Source organism: Dipodomys ordii, unplaced genomic scaffold (assembly GCF_000151885.1).
Source record: "Dipodomys ordii isolate 6190 unplaced genomic scaffold, Dord_2.0 Scaffold116, whole genome shotgun sequence".
Taxonomy (NCBI): Eukaryota; Metazoa; Chordata; class Mammalia; order Rodentia; family Heteromyidae; genus Dipodomys; species Dipodomys ordii.
The window spans coordinates 4,213,712-4,240,910 of record NW_012267332.1 but is presented as its reverse complement, the minus strand read 5'-3'; the positions used below and the strand labels follow the sequence as shown (position 1 = coordinate 4,240,910).

General features: G+C 37.4%; 1 protein-coding gene across 1 annotated transcript in view; it reads left to right on the top strand.

Annotated features, from left to right (window-relative positions):
- Positions 1 to 25,588, top strand: part of Chic1 (cysteine-rich hydrophobic domain 1) — a 48,405-nt gene extending 22,817 nt beyond the window's left edge. The window contains exons 3-6 of the mRNA XM_013028943.1: positions 1,067 to 1,222; positions 20,948 to 21,004; positions 21,245 to 21,304; positions 24,359 to 25,588. Of these exons, the coding sequence (XP_012884397.1) occupies positions 1,067 to 1,222; positions 20,948 to 21,004; positions 21,245 to 21,304; positions 24,359 to 24,409 (324 nt within the window). The 3' untranslated portion in view covers positions 24,410 to 25,588. The remainder of the gene's footprint in view (positions 1 to 1,066; positions 1,223 to 20,947; positions 21,005 to 21,244; positions 21,305 to 24,358) is intronic.
- Positions 25,589 to 27,199: the final 1,611 nt, after the last annotated feature.

The following is a 27,199-nucleotide window of genomic DNA, read 5'->3' as shown; positions in this document are numbered from 1 at the left end:
TTTTTTCTTTTTGCTTATGTGGTGCTGAGGAATCAAACCCAGGGCCTCAGGCATGCAAGGCAAGTGCTCTACCACTGAGCCACCTTCCCAGCCCCTAGTATAGCAAAATATCTAATGGACAGCACCTAGGCCCTTGGTTTAAGTCCTAGGACTGGCACACACACACACACACACACACACACACACACACACACACACACGTAATCCAGGATTATTATATTGATAATAGCTTAATAATTTAATTTTAATTCTGTTCTCACTGGTAGTATTTGGGACTTTATTCTTTTTTTGGGAGGGGGGATCCGGTCATGGGGCCTGAACTCTGGGTCTGAGCGCTGTCCCTCAGCTCTTCAGCTCAAGGCTAGCGCTCTACCACTTGAGCCACAGCACCACTTCCGGCTTTTTTCTTTTTAGCTTATGTGGTGCTAAGGAATCAAACCCAGGGCCTCATGCATGCAAGGCAAGCGCTCTACCACTGAGCTGCCTTCCCAGCCCTGGGACTTTATTCTTGATTTATTATTCCAGTCTTATTCAACTTTTAAGTCAGAGCATCTGAAGTCTGTGAACAATGTTGCTAACAAAACTGCTTGATGGATATCCTTTACCAGATTGCCTATTGCTCACAGTTTATTGTTGATCATTTCAGAAGATGTTTGTGAATATTAAGCTAAGGTCTGTGAACATGAAAAGATGTTGTTTTACTTTTTGTCTTTTTAGTTTTGTTGCTTTCTGTTGAACACAAGACCTTGTACATGCTAAGCAAGCACTCTACCACTGAACTACATCCCAGACTAATATATCATCTTAACAGTTTTGAGGGGTTACTGAGGTTTTAATTCAGAACTTTGCACTTGCTAAGCAGATACTCTACCACTCCAGCCATGCCCCTCAGTCCTATTGTTTTACTTTCTGATGTCTTCCAAGAATATGTGATACATATTTGTGGGACAGATGGGAAAGAAATATATTGAGACACTTGCAATTGTAATGAGACATTTTCCTTAGGATTCAAGGTAAATAGTGGGAAACTGCCTCCAAGTTGTTAAAGATAGTACCCTTGTTATAGGTGGCCCCAGAAGAATTTAAGACCAGCATCGGCCGTGTGAATGCATGTTTGAAAAAGGCTCTCCCAGTCAATGTGAAATGGCTGCTGTGTGGATGTCTCTGTTGCTGTTGCACACTGGGTTGCAGCCTGTGGCCTGTTATTTGTCTCAACAAAAGAGTGAGTATAACCATTCTATTGTATAACCATAAGAACTTATACTTACTAAATACTTACTATGTTCCAGGCGGTTTCTGTATACTTTGAATGGTTTATTTAATTCCCATATCAATGCTATCTTTATTTTAGAGTTGAAAACCAAAGGAAGACTAAGTCATTTGTCCAATCTTTATATAATTTATCACTTCATATGAGTTTCTGTCATTTTCATTAAGGGCAATGTACTTGCTATGTTTAAGTAAATGTAAATGTAAGTAGACTGCCTATTCTCTCTCTCTCTCCCTCCCTCTCTCTCTCTCTCTCTGTCTCTCTCTCTCTCTCTCTCTCTCTCTCTCTCATGGGGCTTAAACTGTGGGCCTGGGAGCTGTCCCTGAGTTCTTCAGTTCAAGGTGAGCACTCTAGCACTTAAGCCACAGCGCCACAGCGCCACTTCTGGTTTTCTGGTGGTTAATTGGAGATAAGAGACTCAGAGACTTTCCTGCCTGGGCTGGCTTTGAACCTCGATCCTCAGACCTCAACCTCCTGAGTAGCTAGGATTATAGGCATGAGCCACCAGCACCTGGCCAGACTGCTTATTCTAAAAAGAAAAAAAGAAAAGAAAAAAGAAAAACACTGAAGATATGAGTTAAAATATTTCAAAGCTATACCACTTTTTACCTAAGGAAAGACAGAAGAAAATGTAACCTACAAGTTGGGTGGGAGGAATCCTCTTTTTGAACTTGTTATAATACCATTCTAACATAGCATAGAATTAATTATGTCATGAATTTAAGACTGATGACTTAATCTTGTCTTCTTTACAACTTCATTTTTCCTAGCTGCTCACAAAGTGACTTGACTGAATCTGTTTATATATCTATAAAGGAGAGTCTGCACCAATCACAAGTCCCCTCATGCTTGTATCAAACATGGTACAGTCCATTAATGCAAATAAAAGATGGTGCTTGAACCAATCATAGGTCTTCTATTGGTTTGAAGTACCCCCTCTGAGAGAAAGTGGCAGTCACAGCAGTTGGTTTTCTGTTAAGTCAAAATGGTTTATAGGTGGCAGTTAATAATAGTTATAACAATAGTTATCCAAAAGAAAAGAAACATTCAAAGGAATATTTTATTTTTGTCTTGGGAAAGTTTTCTCCTATGGGAAAATATCTTTAAAAATTGTAATTGAAGCCATTGAGGAAAACATTGATTTTATGTAAAGTTCTTTTTCCAGTTTTACATTAATGATTTTGTTTAAAGTTTTAAATAATAATTAGTCTACAAATCATATTTAGAATTACAAGCACCTTGTAGAAGAAATAACTAATGATACTATTGACTAAGATTTTAAAAAAGTCCCAAGAAACACTCATTTTTTTCTCTCCATTTTTCCTGCCTTCTTTCATATCTACTTCAAAAAGACAACTAATAAAATATTTACAACTCTATGACTTTTTTAATGAAAAGTCAAGCACTTTATTGATTCTGTTGGTAGCCACCAGTAGGTCATAGCTTTACTTTATACAGCTTAATTTGTTGATCAAAGCACATAAACTTATTAAGTGGCTTTCTATAAATACAAAAAGCTGACAGCATAAATTTCTCTTGTCATAATCCTACTTTTAAATGTTACAATCATTAACTTCCACCCACCGCATTTTTTAACGCCTCAGTGTGAATTAATCATGTTTTGAATTTCCTATCATGTAAATACATCCAATCTGAAATACTTTAAAACAAGGTTGGGTTTTTCTGCTGCTCTTGTTATCTGGGATCTTTTTTCTTTGATGACCTATTTATGTTTTACCTCTTTCTTGGTACTTCTACACTGAGCTTGAAATAGGCCTTTTTTTTTCAATTATTTGATTTTACTATGAGTACTTCTAATAGATGATCAATGGAAATTGTAGTAATATTAATGATGTGGTCCCTTCCTATCATAGTTCCATTACTTTGGTGAATTAAGAGTTCATACTGAAGCCAGGTGCTAATGACCCACGTCTGTAATCCTAGCTACTCAGGAGGCTGATCTGAGGATCATGGTTTGAAACCAGCCTGGGCAGGAAAGTACATGAGACTCTTTTATGTGTGTGTGTGTGTGTGTGTGTGTATGCACACTCTTTTATATATACATGTATATATATAAACACATATATTTTTGTAATATTTTATTGAAGTACAGTAAAAACATCATAAAACCACCAAACATATACAATATAATGCAAGTTATTTTTAATATATTTTTATTGTAAAGATACTGTACAGAGGGTTTACAGTTACATGAGTAAGGCAATGAGTACATTTCCTATCCAGCATTGTTACCCCCTCCTTTGTTTTTCCCCTACTATCCCTTCCCTCCCCAACTCTTCCCCCCCCCACCAAAGTTGTAAAGTTCATTTTCAACATAGTGCCTTGTATATCTCATTGTTACAATGGGTCAACCTGTATCCTTATTTCAGCTTTTTGTTATTTCCCTTCCCCTCCCCAAATTATAAAAATGTGTATACAAGATGTAGGAATCAAATACACTGGAATCAAATACAGTGACAACAGGGGTTATACCATGGGGGGAAGAACATGCAAAAGAAACAAAAAAATCACATAGTATATTGAAAACAGCAGCAACAAAGATAAAACCTCTTGTGTCTCTATCTTGGGGTTCATTTCACTTAGGATCATCTTATATGGGCATATGTACATGAGACTCTTATCTCCAATTAACCACCAAAAATCTCAAAGTGGAGCTATGGATCAAGTGATAGAGTACCTTGAGCACAAAAGCTCAGGGACAGAGCCCAGACCCTGACTTCAAGCCCCAGGATGGATGAGGCTTGAGAGAGAGAGAGAGAGAGAGAGATTTTATACTGAAGTTTAAATATTAGTGTATCTTGAATAATCTTTCAGTTTTTTTAAAAAATATAACTTAGCACTGATTTTTTAAGCTGTCATTCAAGGAACCAAATCCAGCTCAAACTGTTTTAAGTGTCAGCATTTAAAAATCAGAATATTGGGGCTGGGAAGGTAGCTCAGCGGTAGAATGCATGCCTTGCAAGCATGAGGCCCTGGGTTCGATTCCTCAGCACCACATAAACAGAAAAAGCCGGAAGTGGCACTGTGGCTCAAGTGGTAGAGCGCTAGCCTTGAGCTGAAGAGCTGAGGGACAGCACCCAGGCCCAGAGTTCAGGCCCCACAACCGACAAAAAAAAAAAATCAGAATATTGAGACGGGAGGATAGCTCAGTGGTAGAGCACTTGTTTAGCATGTATACAGCCTGAAGTTTGATTCCCAGCACCACAAAAGAGTAAAATAATAAAATGTGTAAAAATAAAATGTGTGGTACCCAGCCTCTCATAAAATCTAAAGTTCTGGCAGTACTACATCCACATACCTGTCTGTCAGCAATCGGTTCCATCAGAGTGGAGGCTGCTTTTAAATAGAACACACAGTTTCTTGTTCATCACAAAACCACTCAGCATTACCTTCTTTGTCTTTCTCTGTAGGCACATTAGTTCATGGTCCCTGATTTTGTACATGCCATACTGTCAACACTGCAGTACACAATGAAAACTGAAGCACACGCTGATAATCTTGTGAAAGGCACTTAGTGTCCTCACCTATAGGGTTAGGATAATACTATTTACGTTTAAGGTGGTGGTGATGAGACTTAAGACATCTCCCTGCTTTTTTGTATACACTGGGAAATAAGTAAAATTCAGTTAAATAATCTGTATACCTCTGTTATTGCTTCCTAATCTGAGCTCCCACAAATAACTTGGCTTTGGTGGGAATTCCCATAGCAACATGCTGTATGAAATTAGGGTTGTCATTTACCTGATCTTACATCTGCCATTGAAACAGCAGTGAGACCAGGCTAAATGCCCAATCCCACCCTTAAAGCTTGAAATTAATTTTAACCTTTCTCCTTTGTACTTTAATACTTGATAAACTGAGAGGGATATTCAGAAAGAAGCTATTTTCTGTCTCACAATATGCATATGATTTTTTGGGTACAGGTACTGGGGCTTGATCTACAGGCCTCATGCTCTCACTTGGCTTTTTCTGCTCAAGGGCAGTGCTCTACTATTTGAGCCAAACCTCCACTTCCAGCTTTTTGCTGACTAATTGGTGATGAGTCTCAAATTTTCTGTCCTTGTTGGCTTCAAACCTCAATCATCAGATCTCAATTAGCCTCCTGAGTAACTAGATTACAAGTGTGAGTCACCTCTATCCAGCTATGAATATGATTTTGTTTTAGGGGAGAAACCTTTTTAATTCACTGTCGTATTTGGTTCCAGGTTTTTGTGTATCTAATTTAAAAAGGATAGAAACAAGAGCTCCATCCATACATTATGTCACATGGTAAAGAAAATCAGTCTATAAAATGAGAGACAGTCCTGCTGAGTCTTAACACAAATTACATGTAGTCTCCATTTAGACCATTGATGTATTCTTTTCAAGAAGTAGACAGTCTGTGTGCCTAGACAAAGACAATTACAACTTGATCATAGCCTGCCTTTCCCGCACTGTCTTTGAACCTTTTGAGGCTTTTTGTTTGGGGTGTGTGTGCATGTGTGCACGTGTGCGTGCATGCACATGCCTATACTGGGCTTGAACTCAGGGCCTGTGTACTGTCCTTGAGCTTTTTGCTCAAGTTGACTGGTGCTCTACCACTTGAGCCACAGCTCTACTTCTGGCCTCTGTGATAGTTAACTGGAAGGTAAGTTTCACTGACTCTCCTCCCAAGGATAGCTTCAAACCATGATTCTCAGCTCTCAGCCTCCTGAGCAGCTAGATTGCAGGAGTGAACCACTGGCACCTGGTTAAACCTTTTAAGTTGTAAGGAACTTTAATCATTAGCCTATAGTCATATATAAGAAAATGATGGTGATCTAAGGATCAAGGTTCAAAGCCATTCTAGGCAGAGAAGTCCATGAGACTGTTATCTCCAATTTACCACCAAAGAACCAGAAATGGAGATGTGACTCAAGGGGTAGAACTCCAGCACTAATAGAAAAAGTTAATAAGACAGTGCCCAGGCCCTGAGTTCAAGCCCCAATACAGACAAACAGACACATGTACACACATGCATGCACACACAAGATTAGTAGTCATATATACTAGTTAAATTATCTGTTCTTGGGATTTTTTTTCTCGGTAGATTTTGATTACTCATTCAGCACAATTACAAGTTTATTCAGATTTTCTATTTCTGCTTGAGTTGGTCCTAAGAATATGTCCATTTTGTCTAGATTGTCTAGTTTGTCAATCTACAGTTGTTCTTATTAGTCTCTTACAACTTTTTTCTGTAAAATTGATAGTCATGTTTCTGATTTTAGTAATTTGAATCTTCTTTTTTTCCTTTTTTCCTTTTTCCTTCTTTCTTAATCCATGTAAAAGGTTTGTTAATTTGGGCAGTCTTTCCAAAGAAATAACTTTTTTTGGTTTTATTGGGGTTTGAACTCTGGTGTCCTTATGCATTCTGGAGAGCTACTCTACCACTTGAACAATGGTCCTAACCCCTGTTTTTGTATTCTTTTTCACCACTCTTTTGGGGAGGTTTTCTTTCTTCAATTAACTTTAGGTTTAATTTGTTCCTTTTTGGTAGCTCTTTAAGGCATGAAATTCCATTTTTGATTTAAGATTTTTTAGTGTAAGCACTGTAGCTCTTAATTTCCTTCTAAATACTGCTTTAGTTACACCCCATTAAGTTTTGGTATATTTTGTTGTTGTGTTCATTGATTACAGTATTTTCTTCTTTGGTTCACATTATTTCAAAGTGAATGTTCCAGTTTTCTTCTCTTATGATTTCTAGCCTTATTCCCTTATTATTGGGAAAGATACTTTGGATTACTTTAATCATTTTAGGTTTATTGAGGCTTATTTTGTGACATAGCACATGGTCCGTTCAGAAAACTGTCCCATATCCACCTGATAATTTTTCACTGCTTTGCTGTAGGTGGAATGGGCTATATGTCCATTCTAAGTGGTTGCTACCATTCAGGTTCTGGGTTTCTTTATTGATATTCTGTATAGTTGTTTTATCCATTATTGAAAGTGGAATTTTGAAATCTCTATTATTATACAACTATATTTTCCCCTCAATTTTCTTTTTTCACATATTTTGTGGATCTGGGACTTGTTGCATGTGTGTTTAATATTATTTCTTCCTCATTGCTTTGGCCTTTTATCAGTATATGCTTTTATAAACTGCATGTTTATGTTCCCCATATTTATGTATTGAAACCCTAGTTCCCAATGTGAAGGTGTTAAAGGTAGGGCATTTGGGAGGTGATTATGCTTAAATAAATTCATGAGAGCTGAGTCTTTATGATGAGATGAATGCCTTTATGAGAAAAGTTTCCCTCTTCTCCTTCATCCTTCCCCTCTCCTCATCACTATTTTTTTATATCTCCCTGCTATGTGATGATAAAACAAGAAGGCAGCTGTCTATAAACCAGGATAAGGCTCCTCACCATGTTGATGCTCTCATTTTAGGTTTTCCAGTCTACAATATTTTTATAGTTATCTGATCAGACTAGTGTTTGTGTGTGCGTGTGTGTACCCACAATTGCGTGCATAAATGTGTGTCCCTCTTGCTTTTTTTTGTTGGTGTTTGGGGGATAGTTTTGTTTTTGCTTTTTTTTTTTTTAGTATCTGGGGTTTTTAACTCAAAGCTTCACACATCCTAATCAAGTATTTTACCACTTTGGCCATACCTCTAGCCTTTTTGCTTTAGGGTTTGCTATAGGGTCTCACACTTTTTTTTCTTTTTTTGCCAAGGGCCAGCCTTAGACCCTGATCCTCCAACCTATACCTCCCAAGTAGTTGAAATGGAGTCTTGCCAACTTTTTTTAAAATTAGACTGGCCTTGAACCCTGACTTTTTTAACTGTACCTCCCAATTAGCTAGGATTACAGGTATGATCCATTGTGCCTAGACTCTCTTTTTCACTTATATATTGGTTTTTTCACTGTAAAGTTTTTTAAGTAGACTTTCAGTCTGTTTTGTCTGATAACCACCAAAGCTCTATTTTTTTGTTCCTATTTGTATGGAGTGTCTTGTTCTGTCTTTTCACTATTTGTGTGTCTATATTTTAGTCTCATGTGGACAACATGTAGCCACTTTATGGTTCCCATCCATTCTACAGACCTCTAATTTCTAATTGAGAATTGTATCTAATTTACATCTGAAATTATTAATGATAATATATTACTTGGCTAATGTTTCTGTACCAAAGTACCATCAACTAGGTGCTTAAACTGCAGAAATATATTTTTTCACTGTTTTGGAGGCTAGAAGTCCAAGATCAAGGTACCTCCAGGGAGCTGTTTTTTTCTGCATCTTTTGGTTTGTAGCTGGCCTTCTCCCTGCATCTTCATACCATCTTTCCTCTGTACGTGTCTGTATCTTAATTAATGTTCTCTTCTTAAAATAATACCATTCATTAGATGAGGGAATACTCAAAAGATCTTATTTTAATTTAATTGACTTCCTAAGTACTCTATTTCCAAAAACCATATTCTGAGGTATAGAGGTTGAATATTCAATGTATGAATTTTGAGGAAATTTAATTCAGCCAATTTACTTCTTTGGTTTTCCTATTTGTTTTCTTTGGGAAGGGGCAGCCAATACTGGGGCTTCTTAGCTGGCACTCTACCACTTGAGCCACACCTCCACTTTCAGCTTTTTGCTGATTAATTGGAGATAAGAGTCTCCTGTAGTTTCCTACCAAGGCTGGCTTTGAATCTTGATCCTGAAATCTCAACGTCCTGAGTAGCTAGGATTACAGGTGTGAGTACCCGACCTTGTCTTCTGTCATAGCTTTATTGCACCCTAGTGCCTCCATTATTGCCTTATTTTGTGTTTCTCTGGTCTTGTACTACAGCATGGACCTTCTCATTTCCTTTTTGTGTATTTTTTTGTTATTCTTTCATTTGTTACAATTAATCCAAACTTTACAACACATGAATTTGAATTACTACTAGTTTAGCTTCAATAGTATATAAACTCACTAGTATCTCTTTTCCTCCCTGTTTTTATTCTTACAGATTATTTCTTAACTTATCATGGGCCCATTAACATAAGTATGTACCTTTATTTTTGCTTTGTCTTTTAAGTCATGTAGGAAGAAAAAAGAAGTTCCCATACAAAAATGCTACCATACTGGCTTTTCATAGATTCATATACTTTTGCCAGTGTTATTTACTTCATAACACAACTGAAGTTACTGTATAGTGTCTTTCATTTTAGCCTGCAAGACTCCATTGAGAATTTCTCTTTTTTTTTTTTTGCCAGTCCTGGGCTTGAACTCAGGCCCTGGGCACTGTCCCTGAGCTTCTTTGCTCAAGGCTGGCACTCTACCACTTGAGCCACAGTGCCACTTCTGGCCTTTTCTGTTTATGTGATACTGAGGAATCGAACCCTGGGCTTCATGCATGCTAGGCAAACACTCTACCACTAAGCCAAATTCCCAGTCCTCCATTTAGAATTTCTTACAGGCAGTTCTAATAGCAATAAACTCCTTCAGTCTTTTTTTTTTTAGGGATTTCTTTTTCTCCTTTTTTCAAAGGATAATTTTGCTAGATACAGAGTTCTTGGTTCACAAGTTTTCTTTCCACACTTTAAAATATGTCATCTCACTGCCTGGGACCTTTATGATTTCTAATATGAAATTAGATGGTAGTCTTACCAAGGATCCCTTATAACAAATTGCTTCTCTCTTACTACTTTCAGGACTCTTTACTATGCCAGTATTCTGGGGTTTGAAATCAGAGCCTTGCATTTGCTTAGCTTGCTTGCTCAGCTTGCTTGCTCTACTGGTGCTCCACGTCCAACCTGGGTTTTTTGTGGTTATTTTTGAAGACAGGCTTTGCTGCCTAGGCTGGCTTCGAACTGCAATCCTGATCTTAGCCTCCTGAGTATCTTGGATTACAGACAGACCTGAGCTACCAGCATCTGCCTTGTTTTTGAGTTTTAATAGTCCCATTATACTTTGTCTTCATAAGGCTCACTTTAAGTTTATCCTATTTGGAATTCACTAGGCTTCTTTGAATTTTCTTCTTAGATCAGTGCAAATTCAAATTAATGTCCAATATCACTTGGTTTCAGTCTGCAAAGCTTCCTTTAATGTCTCTCCTAAGGTAGGCCTGCAGAAAATATATAATGTCAGATTTTATATAAGAATGTTTTGGTTTCAACATTTTGTATAATTTTAATAGATGTCTTTTTCTCACAGTTTGAAGAGTTTATTTGTTTTTGTTGGTGATGGTGATTGTGGGACTTGAACTTAATGCCTAAGTACTGTCTCTGAGCTTTTTCACTCAAGGCTAGCACTCTATCACTTTAAGCCACAGCACCTCTTTTGTTTTTCTGGTGGTTAATTGGAGGTAAAAGTCTCAAGGACTTTCCTGCCTGAACTGGCTTCGAACCTTGATCTTCAGATCTCAGCCTCCTGAGTAGTTAGGATTACAAGCCTGAGCTACCAGCACATATCAAAGAGTTTATTTAGTAGGGAGAAAGTAAAAGCCACTCAGAAGAATGAGCAATAGGACCCGGAAACCAGTTGTCCCTAGTTAATAGAGTTCTTAAACAATTTTAAGTTTAAAGAATAAAGTGAGAAAAAGTACAGAGATTTCCCATAAGTCTCTATTGCTCAATGCCAGTCTCCCCTATATTTGCACTTTGCATTGTTGTTACAGCTGATGAGCCAATATTGATACATTATAAATAGCTGAGTTCATGGTTTATATTAGAATTAATTCTTTGTCAACTATTTTAGTATTTAGCATCATACAGATTAGTAGTTTCATTGCCCTAAAAATCCACTATACTGCAACTATTTATCTCATCTCACCTACCTCCAAATCTCAAATTATAGCTGAATTTTTTGTCTCTGTAGTTTTGCTTCCTCTAAAATACCATATAATTATTATTAATATTTTTTGCCAGTCCTGGGGATTGAACTCAGAGCCAGGGTGCTGTCTCCGAGCCTCTTTGTGCTCAAAGCTAGTGCTCTACCACTTGAGCCACAGCACCACTTCCAGCTTTTTCTGAGTTTATCAGAGGTAAGAGTCCTGGGGCTGGTTTTGAAATGCCATACTCAGCTCTCAGCCTCCTGAGCGGTAAGAATTACAGGTGTGAGCTAGTGACACCTGGCTATAATAATTATTATTATACAAGCAGTCTTTTCATATTCTTTCACTTACCAATATTTATTTGAAGAACCTTCTTTACCTTGTCTGATTTTGTAGCTCATTTCTTTTTAGCATAGAATGCAATTGTTTGGATATACCATTTTTTCTTTATTCACCACATTGAAGGACATATCATTTGCCTCCAAGATTTGGCAATCATAAAAAAGATGATCAGCAGAAAATTTCAACCCATTTGGGTGAATAGCAAGAAGTGTGACTGCTGGGTCATAATGGGAAGAGAATGCTTAGTTTTGTGAGAAATTGCCAAGTAGCTTTCCACTGTAGCTTTACAATTTTGCATTCTTGTCAGCAATGAATAAGGGTAATACTGCTGTTTGGCCACTGGTAGCTTTCGCCTATAATCCTACTCAGAAGACTGAGATCTGAGGATCAAGTTTCAAAGCCTGGGCAAGAAAAGTCTGTGAGACTCTTACCTCCAATCAAACACTAAAATGCTAGAAATGGAAGCCTTAGTTCAAATGGTAGAGTGCCAGCCTTTAGCAAAAATGCCAACAGACAGTGCCCAGGCCCTGAGTTCAAGCCCCAGTACCAGCAGTTCAACATCATCACCAGCATTGGTGTTGTCAGTGGGTTTTTTCATTTCTACCATGTAGTTTACCTCACTAATGTATCATTTCCAATTTTTCACTTACGATATTGAATAGCTTTGTATAGGCTTATTCACTGTTTATACATTATTCTTTCATTTCTACTGAACTTATGCTCTTTTCTTACTACTTTCAGAAGAAAAAGAAGGCTGTGTGTACTCCAGAGTACCCTCACCCACCTATTTCTAGAGGAGGGCTTAACAGGGAAGAAACTGAATCTCCTATGACCACTTTTAAATTATGCCATTTCTTTTATTACTGTTGATTTTTTCTTCTTCTTTTTTTTTTTTTTTGGTCGTGGGGCTTGAACTCTGGACCTGGTCACTGTCCCTCAGCTCTTCAGCTCAAGGCTAGCGCTCTACCACTTGAGCCACAGTGCCACTTCTGGTTTTCTTGTGGTTTATTGGAGATAAGAGTCTCACAGACTTTCCTGCCCAGGCTGGCTTTGAACCTCTGTCCTCAGATCTCAGCCTCCTGCATAGCTATGATTACAGGTGTGAGGCACCAGCGCCTAGTTTATTACTGTTGAATTTTTTAACATATTCGTATACCATGGATGCAGTACATATGTTTCGCAAATAATTTCACCAAGTCTGTTGCATGTCTTTTTATTCTTTTGTAGAACAGAAATCATTCATTTTATTGACTTCAAACTTAAACCATTTTTATGCATCATGCTTTTTGGCATTGTACCTAAGAATTCATTGCCAAACCCAAAGTCACCTATATTTCATTTGATGCTATATTGTAGAAGTTTTATAGTTTTTCATTTTATATTGAAGTCTGTGATCCATATTGAGTCATTTTCTCTAAAAGGTATAAAGACTTTAGATGCGTTTTTGTGCATGTGAATGTACTTGTACCAACACCACTTGCTGAAAAGACTGTCCTTTCACCACTAAATTGTATTTGACCATTTGTCAAAATTCAGGTGTCTGGGCTGGGAAGGTGGCTCAGTGGTAGAGTGCCTGCCTTGCATGCATGAGGCCCTGGGTTCAATTCCTTAGTACCATATAAGCAGAAAAAGCCAGAAGTGGGGCTGAGGCTCAAGCAGTAGAGCGCTAGCCTTGAGCTGAAGAGCTGAGGGACAGCGCCCAGGCCCAGAGTTCAGGCCCTACAACTGACAGAAAAAAAATCAGGTGTCTATATTTCTGTAGATGTATTTCTGGCCTGTCTGTTTTGTCATACTGATCACTAAATCAGTGCTTTTCCATACATCAGTCGCATGCTGCCTTGATTACTATATGTTTACAAGTCCTGAGGTCAGCTCCGTCTGTCCTTTGACTTTATGCCAGTTCTGGAGGTTGAACTCAGGGCCTGCTGCCCTTCTAGTTTGTTGTTGTTGTTGTTGTTGTTGTTTTGTCAGTCATGGGGCTTGAACTCTGGTCCTGGGTGTTCCAATTTTTCACTCAAGGCTGGCACTATATCACTTGAGCCATACCTCCACTTCTTGTCCTCTGACTTGGTTCCCCCTAAGTACCCTGTTGACTATTCTGGGTCTTTTACCTTTCCATGTAAACTTTAGGATCAGTTTGGTAATACATGCTAAATTGCCGAGATTTTAATTGTGATTACATTGAATCTATAGATTAAGTTAGGAATATCAGGTACCTTGACATACTGAGTTTTCACCATATTCATGACATGTCTGTCTACTTATTTAGAACTTTCCTTCATCAGAATTGTGTGATTTTCCTCAGAAACCTTTCTCCAAAATACATATGTTTACTCTGAACACCTTTGTGATAGTATTACTTTATTGTTACATTCGTTTATTCTTTCTTTACAACTCAGTTTTGTTCCCCTGGGCTTTCAGCAATTCAGTACCCAAGTCCAGGTTTATATGGAGTTACCTTCTACAATTTGCTGTAGTAGGTTGTGTTTCTCCATATCTGCCTATGTCTTCAATATTTGAGGTACATGTATGCACCATGATCTCACTTCTTAGACACATGTTACAGGAATTATTGATTCTCCAATTTATCCTGTCTTTTCCTTATTGTGTGGCCACGATAGATTAATCAAGGCTGGCCATCTGTACCTGGAGTTACACCTCCACTTCTCAGGCTTTTGAGAGATGTCTCCAGGAACATTTTTTCCCCAAGCTGATCATGTTCATCAGATCCCAACCTCCTGAGTAGCTAGGATTACAGGAGGGAGACACCAACACCTGGCTAGATATTTTGTTTCCTCACTTTCAATTTCTAATCCTATTGTCTCTGTCACCCATTTTGTTTGTTTTAGGTTTGTGGTTTTAAGTTTAGGGGTTTTGAAGTTAGTTTTATTCATAGAAGGGGATTTGATTATGACATTTCCATACATATATGCAATGTTTCCCACTCAACACCATCCCCTGTTATCACTGTTCTTCATCCCCCCTCTCCCTTCTTAAAACAGTTTTAACAGATCTTATTGTTATATTTTCAATCAAATAAAGTATTTTGGTTATATTCACCCCTACTCGTCCTCATCTCCATCTGATACCTGTCTTCCCCCCTAAAACAGAGTATGGCTGTTTGAAATTACATCAAATTCATCTTTGCTTTTTGGTTTTTTTTTTTTTGGCAGAACTGAGGTTTAAACTCAAAGCTTCAAACTTGGTAGGCAGGTATTATAGCACCGAGGCACCCCTTTGCTTTAGTTGTTCCTGGTTCCTAAACCTCTGTTACAAATTGTTACCATCGAGTTTTAATGTTTTACAGTTCAGAGCTTTCATTTGAGAGATTCATTTTTCCATAATCCAGTTCCTCTTACTTTTTGTCAATTGATCAAATTCTTTCTTGGTTTCCAGGATAGTAACTCAATTTTAAAGTTTGAATTTTGCTCAGATATATACAGAATTTACCCTTTTGATCATTTCAAGTGTTAAAGTTCAGTAGCCTTAATATATTCCCACTTAATATATTCCATTACCACTTTTTTCAAAATCTTTTCATTAGTCCATAAAGAAATCTTATCACCGCTAAGTAATAACTTCCCATTTGCTCTTCCTTTAGATTCTAACTATCTCTGACCTATTTTCTGTCTCTACATATTTTCTTATTTCATTTACTAAATTTTGTTCCCATCTACAGCTGAATTACAATCTGTTTTATTTATGTACCACATATTGTTTATTCGTTCATCTTTTAGACATTTGAGTTGCTTCTACCTTTGGGCTACTATGAATTATGCTTCAACAAGCATTGCTGTACTGGAAGTGGCGCTGTGGCTCAACTTCTAGCCTTGAACTGAAGAGTTGAGGGGCAGCGCCCATGCCCATGCCCAAGCCCCATGACTGACCTGTTTTCAGTTTGTCCCAAGTATTATCTAGAAGTTTAATGGCTGGGTTGTATTAGCCATTGTTTTAGCATTTTCAGGAACCACCAAAATGTTCCATAGTAGCTGCAACATTTTATAGTCCTACAACAATGCGCAAGAGTCCCTGAGTTTCCTGATCCTCACCAACATTTATTTACCATTTTATTGATAATATGATAATAACAATAAATATATTATATGATACTTACATATTATATTTATATATTTATGTGTATATTTATATGAAAATATGATAATATAATAAATATGAAATAGTGTCTCCTTATGGTTTTGGTTTTCATTTGCATAATAAATTGTGAGCATTTCTACTTATTGGCCATGTGTTTATCTTTGTGTTTATTTGTTTTTGGCATGTTATTGCTAAGCCATGCCTTCAGCCCTTATGTATTGGTTGTGGGGCTTGAACTCAGGGTCTGGGCACTGTCCCTGAGCTCTTCTGCACAAGGCTAGTGCCACAGTGCCACTTCCAGCTTTGTTGAATAGGTTATTGGTGATAAGAGTCACACAGACTTTTTTGCCCAGGCTGGCTTTAAACCACCATCCTCAGATCTCAGCCTCCTGAGGAGCAAGGATTACAGGCATGAGCCACCAGGACCCAGCTGCCTTTAACCCTTATATGTCTTTTTCGAATAAATGTCTGTTCAGATCCTTTATGCATTTTGTTACTACATAGTTTTTTGTTCTTGAGTTGTGGGTGTTTTTATATATTCTTTTTTTTATTGTGAAAATACTGAGTTTTTTCTTATTGTTAATCACTTGTCAGATAAGTGATTTATAAGAATTTCCTCCAATTGTGTGGTTTATCTCTTCACTCTCTTAAAAATATCACTTAATACACAATTTGTTAGTTTTGATTTGTTGGTTTCCTTTTACTTTTCAAAAAAACACCAATTCTTAGTTCTGTTGTTCTTTTCTGTTCTTTTCCAGCGTCTCACTTATTTCTACTCTGATTTTTATTTCCTTTCTTCTACAAAAGTTGAGCTTAGTTTGTTCTTTTTCTAGTTCTTTGAAATAAAACATTATTTGAGTGTTTTCTCTTTTTTTCAATGTACACTTTTTTCTGTAAATTTCCCTCTTGGCCCTCCCCCATGGTATAACCCCTGTTTTCACTGTATTTGATGTTGGTATAATTTGTGGAGGGGAAGGGAAAAAACAAATCATTTAAATAGGGATACAGGTGGTCCCACTACAACAATGAGATGTACAAGTCGTTATATCGAAAAACGAACTTTACAACTTTGGTGGGGGGGGTGGGGGGAGGATTGGGTGTTATGTCGAAAAATGAACTTTACAACTTGGCCGGGGGGGGGGCGCCAAGTGGGGGGAAGGATGGGCAGGGATGGGAAGGGGAAACAGGAGGAGGCTACAATGCTTGATAAGAAATGTACTCATTACCTTGCTCATGTAATTGTAACCCCTCTGTACAGTACTTTCACAATAAAAAAAATTCCCTCTTGGACTGCTTTTGCTTCATCTCATTCGTTTTTGTGTGTTGTGTTTCCATTTTCATTTCTCTCAAGGTATTTGTTACTTCCCTTTTATTCTCTTCTTTATTGTCCTTTGCCCTATTGGCTGTCTAGGACCACACTGTCTAATTTTCACATACTTGTGAATTTTCCAAGATTTCTTGTGCTATTGACTTCTCACTTCATTCTGTTGTTATTGGAAAAGACAGTCACTATAATTTCAGTCTTCTTTTTTGGGGGGGTGGTCCTGGGGCTTGAACTCAGGACCTGGGGACTATCTCTGAGCTTCTTTTGCTTAAGGCTAGCACTCTTCCACTTGAGCCACAGCACCACTTCTGGCTTTTTATTTTTATGTGGTACTGAGGAATCAAACCCAGGGCTTCATGCAAGCTAGGCAAGCACTCTACCACTAAGCCCAATTTCAGTATGCTTAATTTTATTTGTTTGTTTGTTTAATTTATTGTCAGTCATGGGGCTTGAACTCTGGGTTTGGGCACTGTCCCTGTGCTCTTCAGCTCAAGGTGAACACTCTACCACTTGAGCCACAGCACCACTTCCAGTTTTTTGAGTGGTTCATTGGAGATCAGAGTCTCACAGACTTTCCTGCCCCAGCTGGCTTTGAACCGCGATCCTCAGATCTCAGCCTCCTGAGTAGCTAAGATTACAGGTGTGAGCCACCAGCACCCGGCTTTTGTTCTTAATTTTTAAGACTTGTTTTGTGACCTACTATATGATCTGCCCTAGAGAATACTCCCAAAGTATTGCCATCTTAATATGAAATCGTCTGATTCATGAAAGTAGGACTCCCCCCACCTCCATTTGTTTACTTCTTTAGCTTTAATCCTTGTTTTATTTTTGTGGTACTGGGGATTAAATCCAGTACCTTATCCATTCTAAGCAAGTATTATACCACTGAGTTACATCCCCAGCCTCTTACTGCTGTTTTATTCTGCTATAAGATTATTTCATAAAACTTAGTGGTACATAATAATGCCCATATATTATTTTATAGTCCAAACTCTAGGCACAACCTATTCAACTAGATTCTCTTATTAATAGTATCAGTGGCCAAAGTCAAGATGCTGGGAGGCTCTATTCCTCAGTGGACTAATTTGCTTCCAATCCCATTCAGGGTTGGGCAAAATTCACTTCCTTCTTACACATCTTATGTTGCCTTTTCCATCTTAAAGCCAGCAATGGTCAGTTGGATGCCTCTTGTAATTAAAATATTTCCCTCTTTACTGGGTGCCGGTGGCACATGCCTATAATCCTAGCTACTCAGGAGGCTGAGATCTGAGGATCGTGGTTCAAAGCCAGCCCAGGCAGGAAAGTCTGTGAGACACTTATCTACAATAAACCACTCAGAAAACCAGAAGTGGCACTGTGGCTCAAGACATAGAGCGCTAGCCTTGAGCTGAAGAGCTGAGGGACAGCACCCAGGTCCAGAGTTCAGGCCCCACTACCAACAGAAAAAAAAAATCTTTCCTTCTCCTAGCCAGGAAAATTTCTCTGCTTGTGTGATTTCATTGATTTTTCCCAAGTAATCCTGGATTATCTCTCTATTTGAATGCCAGTTGATCAGTAACTTTAATTACATCTGTACAATTCTTTTTGTAATGTAACACGTAAAATACATAGTCACAGGTGTAATGCCAAGTGCTGAAGATTATAAGAGCAAGAATTGTACCTCCCACAATTTTATATCCTGCAAACCTGGTTGAACTACTTAGTTTACAAACCGTATATTAAGTGGTGTTTTCAGAGAGTGAAAAGATAAACCACAGAATAGGAGGAAATACTTGCAAGTCATATATCCGATAAGGGATCAACAAGTATTTTAGTGGTTTCCTTTAGGGTTATCTAATTGCTCTAGCTATAACTGCTAATACAATGTTGAAAACACAGTGAGAGGAAACCACCCTAAGTTCCTAATTTGGGGGGTAAAAGATAATGTCACCATAAAGCATGGTGATAGTTCTAGGCTTTCCATAGATGTCCTTTCTCAAGCTGAGAGAGGTCACATCTAGTCCTAGTTTCTTAGGGTTTTGTCATGAATGGATATTGGAGTTTATCCATTATTCATAATTATATGAGCACAGTATTTTTGCTTCTTTTGTTAAGTTTCTATTTCTAAGTATTATTTTTTATTTTTTATGCTATTGTAAATGATGAGGTTTATTGATTAATTGTGGGGGGAATGTTAGTCATCTGGAGCTGAGTGTGATGTTTCAAGCTTGTAATCCCAGTACTGAAGAGGCTGAGGCAAGAGAATTATGAGTTCAAGACCAGCCTGGGCTACATAGCAATTTCCAGGCCAGCTTAGACTACATAGTGAGACCTTGTATCAAAAAAGGTAAACGTGGTTTTTTTCCTTTATTCTATTAATTTAATGTGTTATATGAGTTTGTTTTTGTGTTGCCAGAACTCAATTTGAATGTGATTCCGTTTGATAATGTAGTTGAGAATATTTTGTTTGTATCAATTAGGGATATTGATCTGTGGCTCTGTGTACATATGTGACGTCTTTGAGTTTATAGGGTGAACTGGAAGTATTCCTTCTATTTTCTGAAAGAATTTGTGAAAGACTTGTATTACTTCCTAAAATGTTTGGAAGAATTCATGATTGAAGCCTTCTGATCCTGTGTGTGTGTGTGTGTGATTTTTTTTCTTTGTTTAAGTTAGCTTATATTAGTTATACAGGGAGGATCTTATTGTTACATCTCCATACATGTTTACACTATATTCCAATCAATCTCACCCACTCTCTCATACTTCCTGTTCTTTTCCCCCTAAACACCCCAGCAGGTTTCCTTCTGTTTTCATAGTTGAGAATTATCTGTTTTGACAGTATTCCGCCTCCTTTATTCTTCCTGAAAGATTTTTTAATTACTGATTCAGTCTCTATTTGTTATTCACCTGATTTTATCTAGATTCTATCAAATGTAATGACACCATAATACACTCTAACATTTTTGCTGACCTAGCCAATTGTAAATAGTTAGAAGTCATTTAGAATTCAGTTGCCATAGATTGTTAACTTGCACAGTTCAACAGGTAGGATAGCTTCTTGTGTTGGCACTTTAGAAATCAGTTCAGAGATAGTCTGCCTTGTAAATCCTTTGGTTGTAAAGAGTAATTTTCAAAGTTAACAGTGCCTACCAGCAGAGTTTTTAAAATAAAAAACCATATACAACTCTATCAATAATAATTAAAATGCCTAGTAATCTTTTAATCCTTTCAAAGGCTTTGCAAACTCTTTTTATTCACTACAAAATATGTGCAATCAGAATGGAGAAACCCTGCTTTTGTCCCTGTTTGCTACATTGCTCTTTCTCTTCTTTATATTTTTCTTTCTAAATGTATGTCTTTCTACGGGGTGTTCCTAATATGTTATTTTTTGTGGAAAATTCTGGCTAGTATTACTCAGCCTGTTGGCCTTAACTGACTGCTGTATCTGCCAGGTGTTACACATTAGGAGTCTGATTGGGAAACTTTGTGTGAGGAATCAGATTAGCTTTGCATATTAGATGTTTATTAAAAACTAATCCTAGCTAGATGCTGGTGGCTCATGCTTGTAACTATAGCTACTCAAGAGGCTGAGAACTGAGGATCTTTGCTCAAAGCCAGCCCTGGCAAGAAAATCAGAGAGACTCCTATCACCCATTAACTACCAAAATAAGCCAGAAGTAAAGCTGTGGCTCAAATAGTAGAGCACTAGCCTTGAGCACAAAAGTTCAGAGACAGCCTCAAAACCAGCACACACACACACACACACACACACACACACCCTGAATCCTGTAAAGGTATATGAAAATCTAGGTTTGTAGATACTACTGTTTCAAGAAAGCAGTATTGATAATGTTTTCATAAATAATGAAATGAAAAGTCAAGTCAATGGCTACATAACACAGAGCAATTAGTACATATTTCATTTTGAAAAACAAAAGGATGAGGTATTATTATAACTCTATAGTAATTATCTAAAATATTCCTTTTCTTTGGGCAATTTCAGTCAGATCTTTTGCTTTTTTCTGATTTCTAACAGGAAAACAACAGGAGAACTTAACTAAATCTTATAAGTAAGCAGAAAAATATAGATACATGCAGTTTATAATGTTTTTCAGTTCACTTTATAACAGTCTTGATCCTTTTCCTTAGACTAGAAGATCAATTCAGAAGCTACTAGAATGGGAAAATAACAGATTATATCATAAGGTAAGAAAATTCAAGCAAATAAATTACTGTATTAAACAGGAGTTTTTCAGACCATAAAGAAATGGATTAGAGAATTCATACTCAATTTTTAAAATATATATATATACATATACTTTATGAAGTATTATAGGTGTGTTTTGTTTCTTATACCAAGATTGTTTTCCATGACTTATTCAAATGCTCACGTTGTAGTAAGTTTAAACAGATATAAGAAGTCTTAATGAAACTCTGCTTTCTTAGCTTGCTTTGCACTGGAAGTTGACTAAAAGGAAATGTGAAACGAGCAATATGATGGAGTATGTAAGTATGAAGTTGTTTTAATTACATTTTTTGGGTTTCATCCTAAATGTAACATTTTACGGTGCTTAGCATCTGTCAACCATTCTTTCTGCCTTTTTTCTTCTCAGCTTGAACTTTTATCAGTTGGAATGTAGACATTTCCTTTCCTTTAGATTTGTAGCCAAACTAAAATATATTGAAAGCTGAGATTTAGATCTTAGAAAGGTTTAGGCAAGTATTCCCAAATGAAAACATTGTACAACTCTGATTTCTTTTAACATATACACAAACCTTAACACATGATAGTGAGAACAGCTGCTGTGGTAAAAAAAAAAATTCTAAATTTGAAATCTTGTCAAAACTTACATAAAGTTGGAATTGACTTCAGAATTCTGAGTTCATACTTTGGGCTGTTTTATCTTGGCTGACATTTAACTTGCAGTGAAAGAAAGATGGATTTTAATATAGCCTCAGTGTTTCTACTGAAAGCTATGCAATCTTTTTTTCTTTTTTTTGGGGGGGAGGGGCGGTCAGGTCGTGGGGCCTGAACTCTGGGCCTGGACGCTGTCCCTCAGCTCTTCAGCTCAAGGCTAGCGCTCTACCACTTGAGGCACAGCGCCACTTCCAGCTTTTTTCTTTTTGCTTATGTGGTGCTGAGGAATCGAACCCAGGGCCTCAGGCATGTAAGGCAAGCGCTCTACCACTGAGCCACCTTCCCAGCCCCAAGCTATGCAATCTTAATCATGGAATATAAATGCACATAGAACTGGTGGGCACTGGTGGCTCATGTCTGTAATCCTAGCTACTCAGGAAGCTGAGATATGAGAGTTGAGGTTCAAAGCTAGCCCAGACAGACAAATACAAGACTATTATCTCCATTTAGCCATCAAAAAGCCAGAAGTGGAGGTATTGCTCAAGTGGTAGACAGCACCAGGTATGAAAGGAAAAAAAAAAACAAGCAAGAGTGTAAAGCCTTGAGTTTAAGCCCGAGTTACTAGCACATGCACACATACAAGAAATTCCCATAGGGGCTGGGAAGGTGGCTCAGTGGTAGAATGCTTGCCTTGCATGCATGAGGCCCTGGGTTCGATTCCTCAGCACCACATAAGCAAAAAGAAAAAAGCCAGAAGTGGTGCTGTGGCTCAAGTGGTAGAGCACTAGCCCTGAGCTGAAGAGCTGAGGGACAGTGCCCAGGACCAGAGTTCAGGCCCCACAACCGGACCCCCCCAAAAAAAAAACAAAAACAAGAAATTCCCATAGAACCAATGTGATCTATTCCATAGTATTAGCTTTTGAAGGAATATTAAACCAAGCCAGGTGCTGGAGGCCAATACCTGTAATCCTAGCTATGCAGGAGACTGAGATTTGAGAATCATAGTTTGAAGCCAGCCTGGGCAGCAAAGTCCAAGCAACTCTTAATTTCCAATTAACCACCAAAAAGCCAGAAATAGCGTGGCTCAAGTGGCAGAGCACTAGCCTTGAACAAAAAACTTAGGGACAGCACCCAGGTTGAGTTCAAGCACCAAGACCATCATGAAAAATAATACTGAACTACCCAAGATACAAGGTGCTGATACATGGTATATATTTGATAATAAATACCCCATCCACATCTCTAAATGATTATTATGGTATCTCTCACACTGAATAGTTGTAGGAGAAATGACACATCTAAATTCTATTATAGATAAAACACTTAAAATAGCTGAGGTTTTTATTATTATATCCATCAGCCTTTTTGCAATTAAATTGATTTGGCCAATCCATTTTTCATGAATGACTTATAAAACATAGTAATCCTCAACTAATATCAGCATCTGGGATTGAAAAATATAAAAGCATAATATACAGAGGGTTTTTTTCTAATCTGTGTAATATAGTTTCAATTATCTTCCCCTTTGCAAATACAAAAGGTTAGGGGAGGACATGAAAATTCATAGAGTTTGCTCTTCTCGCCTTAACTCACTAACAATTGTAAATCAAGTAATAACAACTCTTAGCTACAAAAATGAGATTTGTTTGCCAGTAAAAAATGGCAGTAGAACAGGTTGACCCACTGTAACAATGAGATGTACAAGGCACTATGTTGAAAATGAACTTTACAACTTTGGGGGGCAGGTAGGGGAGGGAGGAGTTGGGGAGGTGGGGATGGAAGAGATGGAAGGGGAAAAACAAAGGAGGGGGTAACAATGCTTGATAGGAAATGTACTCATTACCTTACTCATGTAACTGTAACCCCTCTGTACAGTAGCTTTACAATAAAAATATATATTAAAAATGGCAGTGGAGCTGGGTGTCAGTGGCTCATGCCTGTAATCCTAGCTACTCAGAAGGCTAAGATCTGAGGATCATAGTTCAAAGCCAGTCCAGGCAGAAAAGTCTAAAAAGTCTATGAGACTCTTATCTGTAATAAACTACTCAGAAAAAGTCAGAAATGACGCTGTGGTAGAGCACTAGCCTTGAGCACAAGGATGCTCAGGGTTGTGCCCAGGCCCTGAGTTCAAGCCCCAGGACTGGCAAAAAAAAAAAGCAGTGGGTAAGGCCCAAGCAGGTCTATGCTCTGGGACTCTATCCTCTTAATTTTCAAAAGAAATCTGTGGACGAAGTCACTTCAAGGTCCCTAAAATCTCCTAAGTTTCCCCCTGTTTTTTTGTTTGTTCTTGTTGTTGTTGTTGCACAAAACACTGCATAACATGACAGAGACTGTCACAGACCCTGTTACACTCACACTTACAATGAAATGTCAGAGCTAGAGCTACATAGAGTCCTTACCTAGCTTGCACAAGCCCTGAGTTCAAACCCCAGTACTGCCCTCATCCCAGTTTATATGTTTTGCATACCAGTTTGTATTGCCTGTACTAAAACTACAAAATGACTTTTTTGAGTAATACTGGAGGTTTGCTAGTTTAATTTTTAAATTGCCAGTCCAATTGCAACTTGCAATTTCTTTGTGTTTATATGTGTTTCAATTAACAAAATACAGTCATAAAAACTGATTATAGACTTCCTGGGTCATATGTTATAATAAATGAAAAATATTTTGTCTACATATTCTTGTTTGTTTTTATTTTGCAGGTAATTCTAATAGAATTCTTACCAAAATACCCCATATTCCGACCTGACTGAGGAGTTTTATTCAGTCACTTCTGTGTTTCCTGTCATTTCCTACCCTTAGTGCCTTGTAGATGATTTTGGAATGAAGATGGTCTCCTTTGCTGTGTTCAACTTATTCCTTATAATGGTAGAATATTCTCCTCACTCTTTTATTTGTGTTGGTTTAAGAAGAGAATTTGCACATCCTTTGTTCTTAAATGAAGCTTGTGTTTTGCACTTTCAATTTTTACTTACTACACACTTATACATATACATATATATGCATATATGTATATATATAGTTGCCACAAAAAGGAAACATCAGTGATGGTGTTTTAAAAAACAAAACCTTGTTCTGAGCATGCTGCCTTATAATTTTCATACTCACTGTTTCTAATTATGCATCATTTTTTCTAGGCTATTTAATGCTCTGTAATCCCTTACTGACACACTTAAATAAAGCTTTTGGTAGCTTTTAGAAATGGTTTTACTCTGCTTTTAAAGGACATGCAATTAATAGCACTGGTTTTGTCCTGCACTTTGCTTAATTATCACTTATGTTAGTGGATAAAATATTTAAACTCCTAAAGCCTTGTAAATATTGTCTCTTTGCATAATGTAAAATGTGGTATGCCATGGTTTACAGAATGTAATATTAATCTTACTGTATTGCCAACAATTCTGCATAGATTTTAATATGAATGAAGTTTGCAAGCATCCTTTTGAATGTAGAGACTATTATTAACATGCTGTTTATGGCAGAGCCATACCAGTATGTTAAAATTTCAGGTGTAGGGCATGGTTGCCCTTTGTAACAAATGGATTCAGACTGAAATCATTATCAAGCTCAGATATTGTTCATTGCACCTGGAACCAAGATCCTTATTTTTCCCCCATTTAATTCAGTGCTTCCCATTTTGTCCTCCCCTCCCACCCTCAAAAGACTTTATTTGATATCTGACAAATGTCCTAGTTTACTCTCCCTTATTTCTTTAAAAACAAAAAAACACCAAAACTTTGACCATTAAGTATTTTGAGATTTCATGTCTTGGGAGGTAGCTAGACTCCTGTGAAAGCCACTACTAACCCTTTTCTAGAGTTCAGTTATTCTGCTTTGGGGAAGAGCTAATTGAGAAATTATACATATATATATGTATAACATATATGTATATATACGTACATATATACATATTTATGTATAATAGTGGCCAAATCATACTTGACAAAATATTTTCTTCTTTTGGAGGATCTTTCTTTAAACATTTGGAAATTATTAATGAGGAGAGACAAGTATTTAGACAAAAGTGTTTTCAAGCCGGGCGCCAGTGGCTCACACCTGTAATCCTAGCTACTCAGGAGGCTGAGATCTGAGGATTGCAGTTCAAAGCCAGCACAGGCAGGAAAGACCTTGAAACTCTTATCTCCAATTAACCACCAGAAAACTGGAAGTGGTGCTGTGGCTCAAAGTGGTAGTGCACTAGCCTTGAGCTGAAGAGCTGGGAGACAATGCCTAGGCCCAGAGTTCAAGCCCCACCACTGACAAAAAAACAAAAAGTTTTCATTTGTTTGTAAATGTGCTACACATGTAGCCATCTAATTGGTATTGCATAGTTCTCTTTTTTCACAGTTAGTATGAGTGAGATTACCACACTCAGTTGAGTTCTAGAATTTTAGCGAAACAACAGCTTTATACCACAGTAATTCAACTGCAAAGGTATGCCTGTATGTAGGCATTGTTTGTTAACTCATAGGGCTGAAAATAAATTTCAAGCAAAGGGACTGAATTATATTCTTGTCATCTTGCTCCAACTGCTTTTAGTAAGCTTTTTAAGCAAGCTCTTATCCCAGCGGAGAAAACAATCATTTCTTCATACAAATGAAGCCTTTTGAAGCCACCTTTAAAGTTGATGCCTAATTTGAGAACTTTGTCTTTGACTAGTAGAAGAGAGAAGAAAGATGTGCTGTTTGATATGTGATTATAATTGTTTGCACAAACACTACCACCTCCTTCTGTGGAACCCCACTCCCCCATGCCACCTCACCACCTAAATAATGTGTTGTGTCTGCCTACTGCAAACTGGAAGATGTATTTTTATATAGACGATGTGGTAACTGAAAATGCATACCCAGTGTCTTGTTTCATAGCTAAGATCACAGAAAAATTGTATCTATGTTTATGTTCCAACTGTTGTGATCAGATTTATGCTTCAAACTGTGACATTTTAATACCAAAACTGATTTTCATCATAATATAGACTTTTCATTCTAATACAATCATTGTTTTTAAATGTCAACCCTTAAAAATCATATCGTTTTTCTGTATCCTTAGAATTTGACCATATGGTGTTATAGTAACTTTTCTGCCATGTATAAATCCCACTTAGTTTTGCTCAAAAAACAGCAGGAAATATAGTGAGTTGTTTCCGCGAAACAAATATTAAGATAGAAATAGAGCATATAAATCAAAGTCACAATAGTATTTGTCATAAACCAAAAACCTTTTCCAGCATGTGTATACTTAATTTTAACTAATTGCTCTTAAATTTAGTCTGTGTTGTCCATTGTGCTGTTTGACTAATCTGAGTTTCTTGAAACTACCCAGTAAACAACTAATTTCTTTTCTTTTGCCTTCCTTCTGTGACTGCTTTTTCAACAAGTTTTCCCTTTTTATGAAGCTGATTAGAAGTTGAGTGTTTGGGAGGGATTATTTTCTTTTCATTGAAATTGGCAGTAGCAAATGCTGAAATGACAGACTACACTGTGGTAATTCCTCCCCTACTGAATGTTGTTTAATCCTTGGGATACACCATACTTGTATTTTTC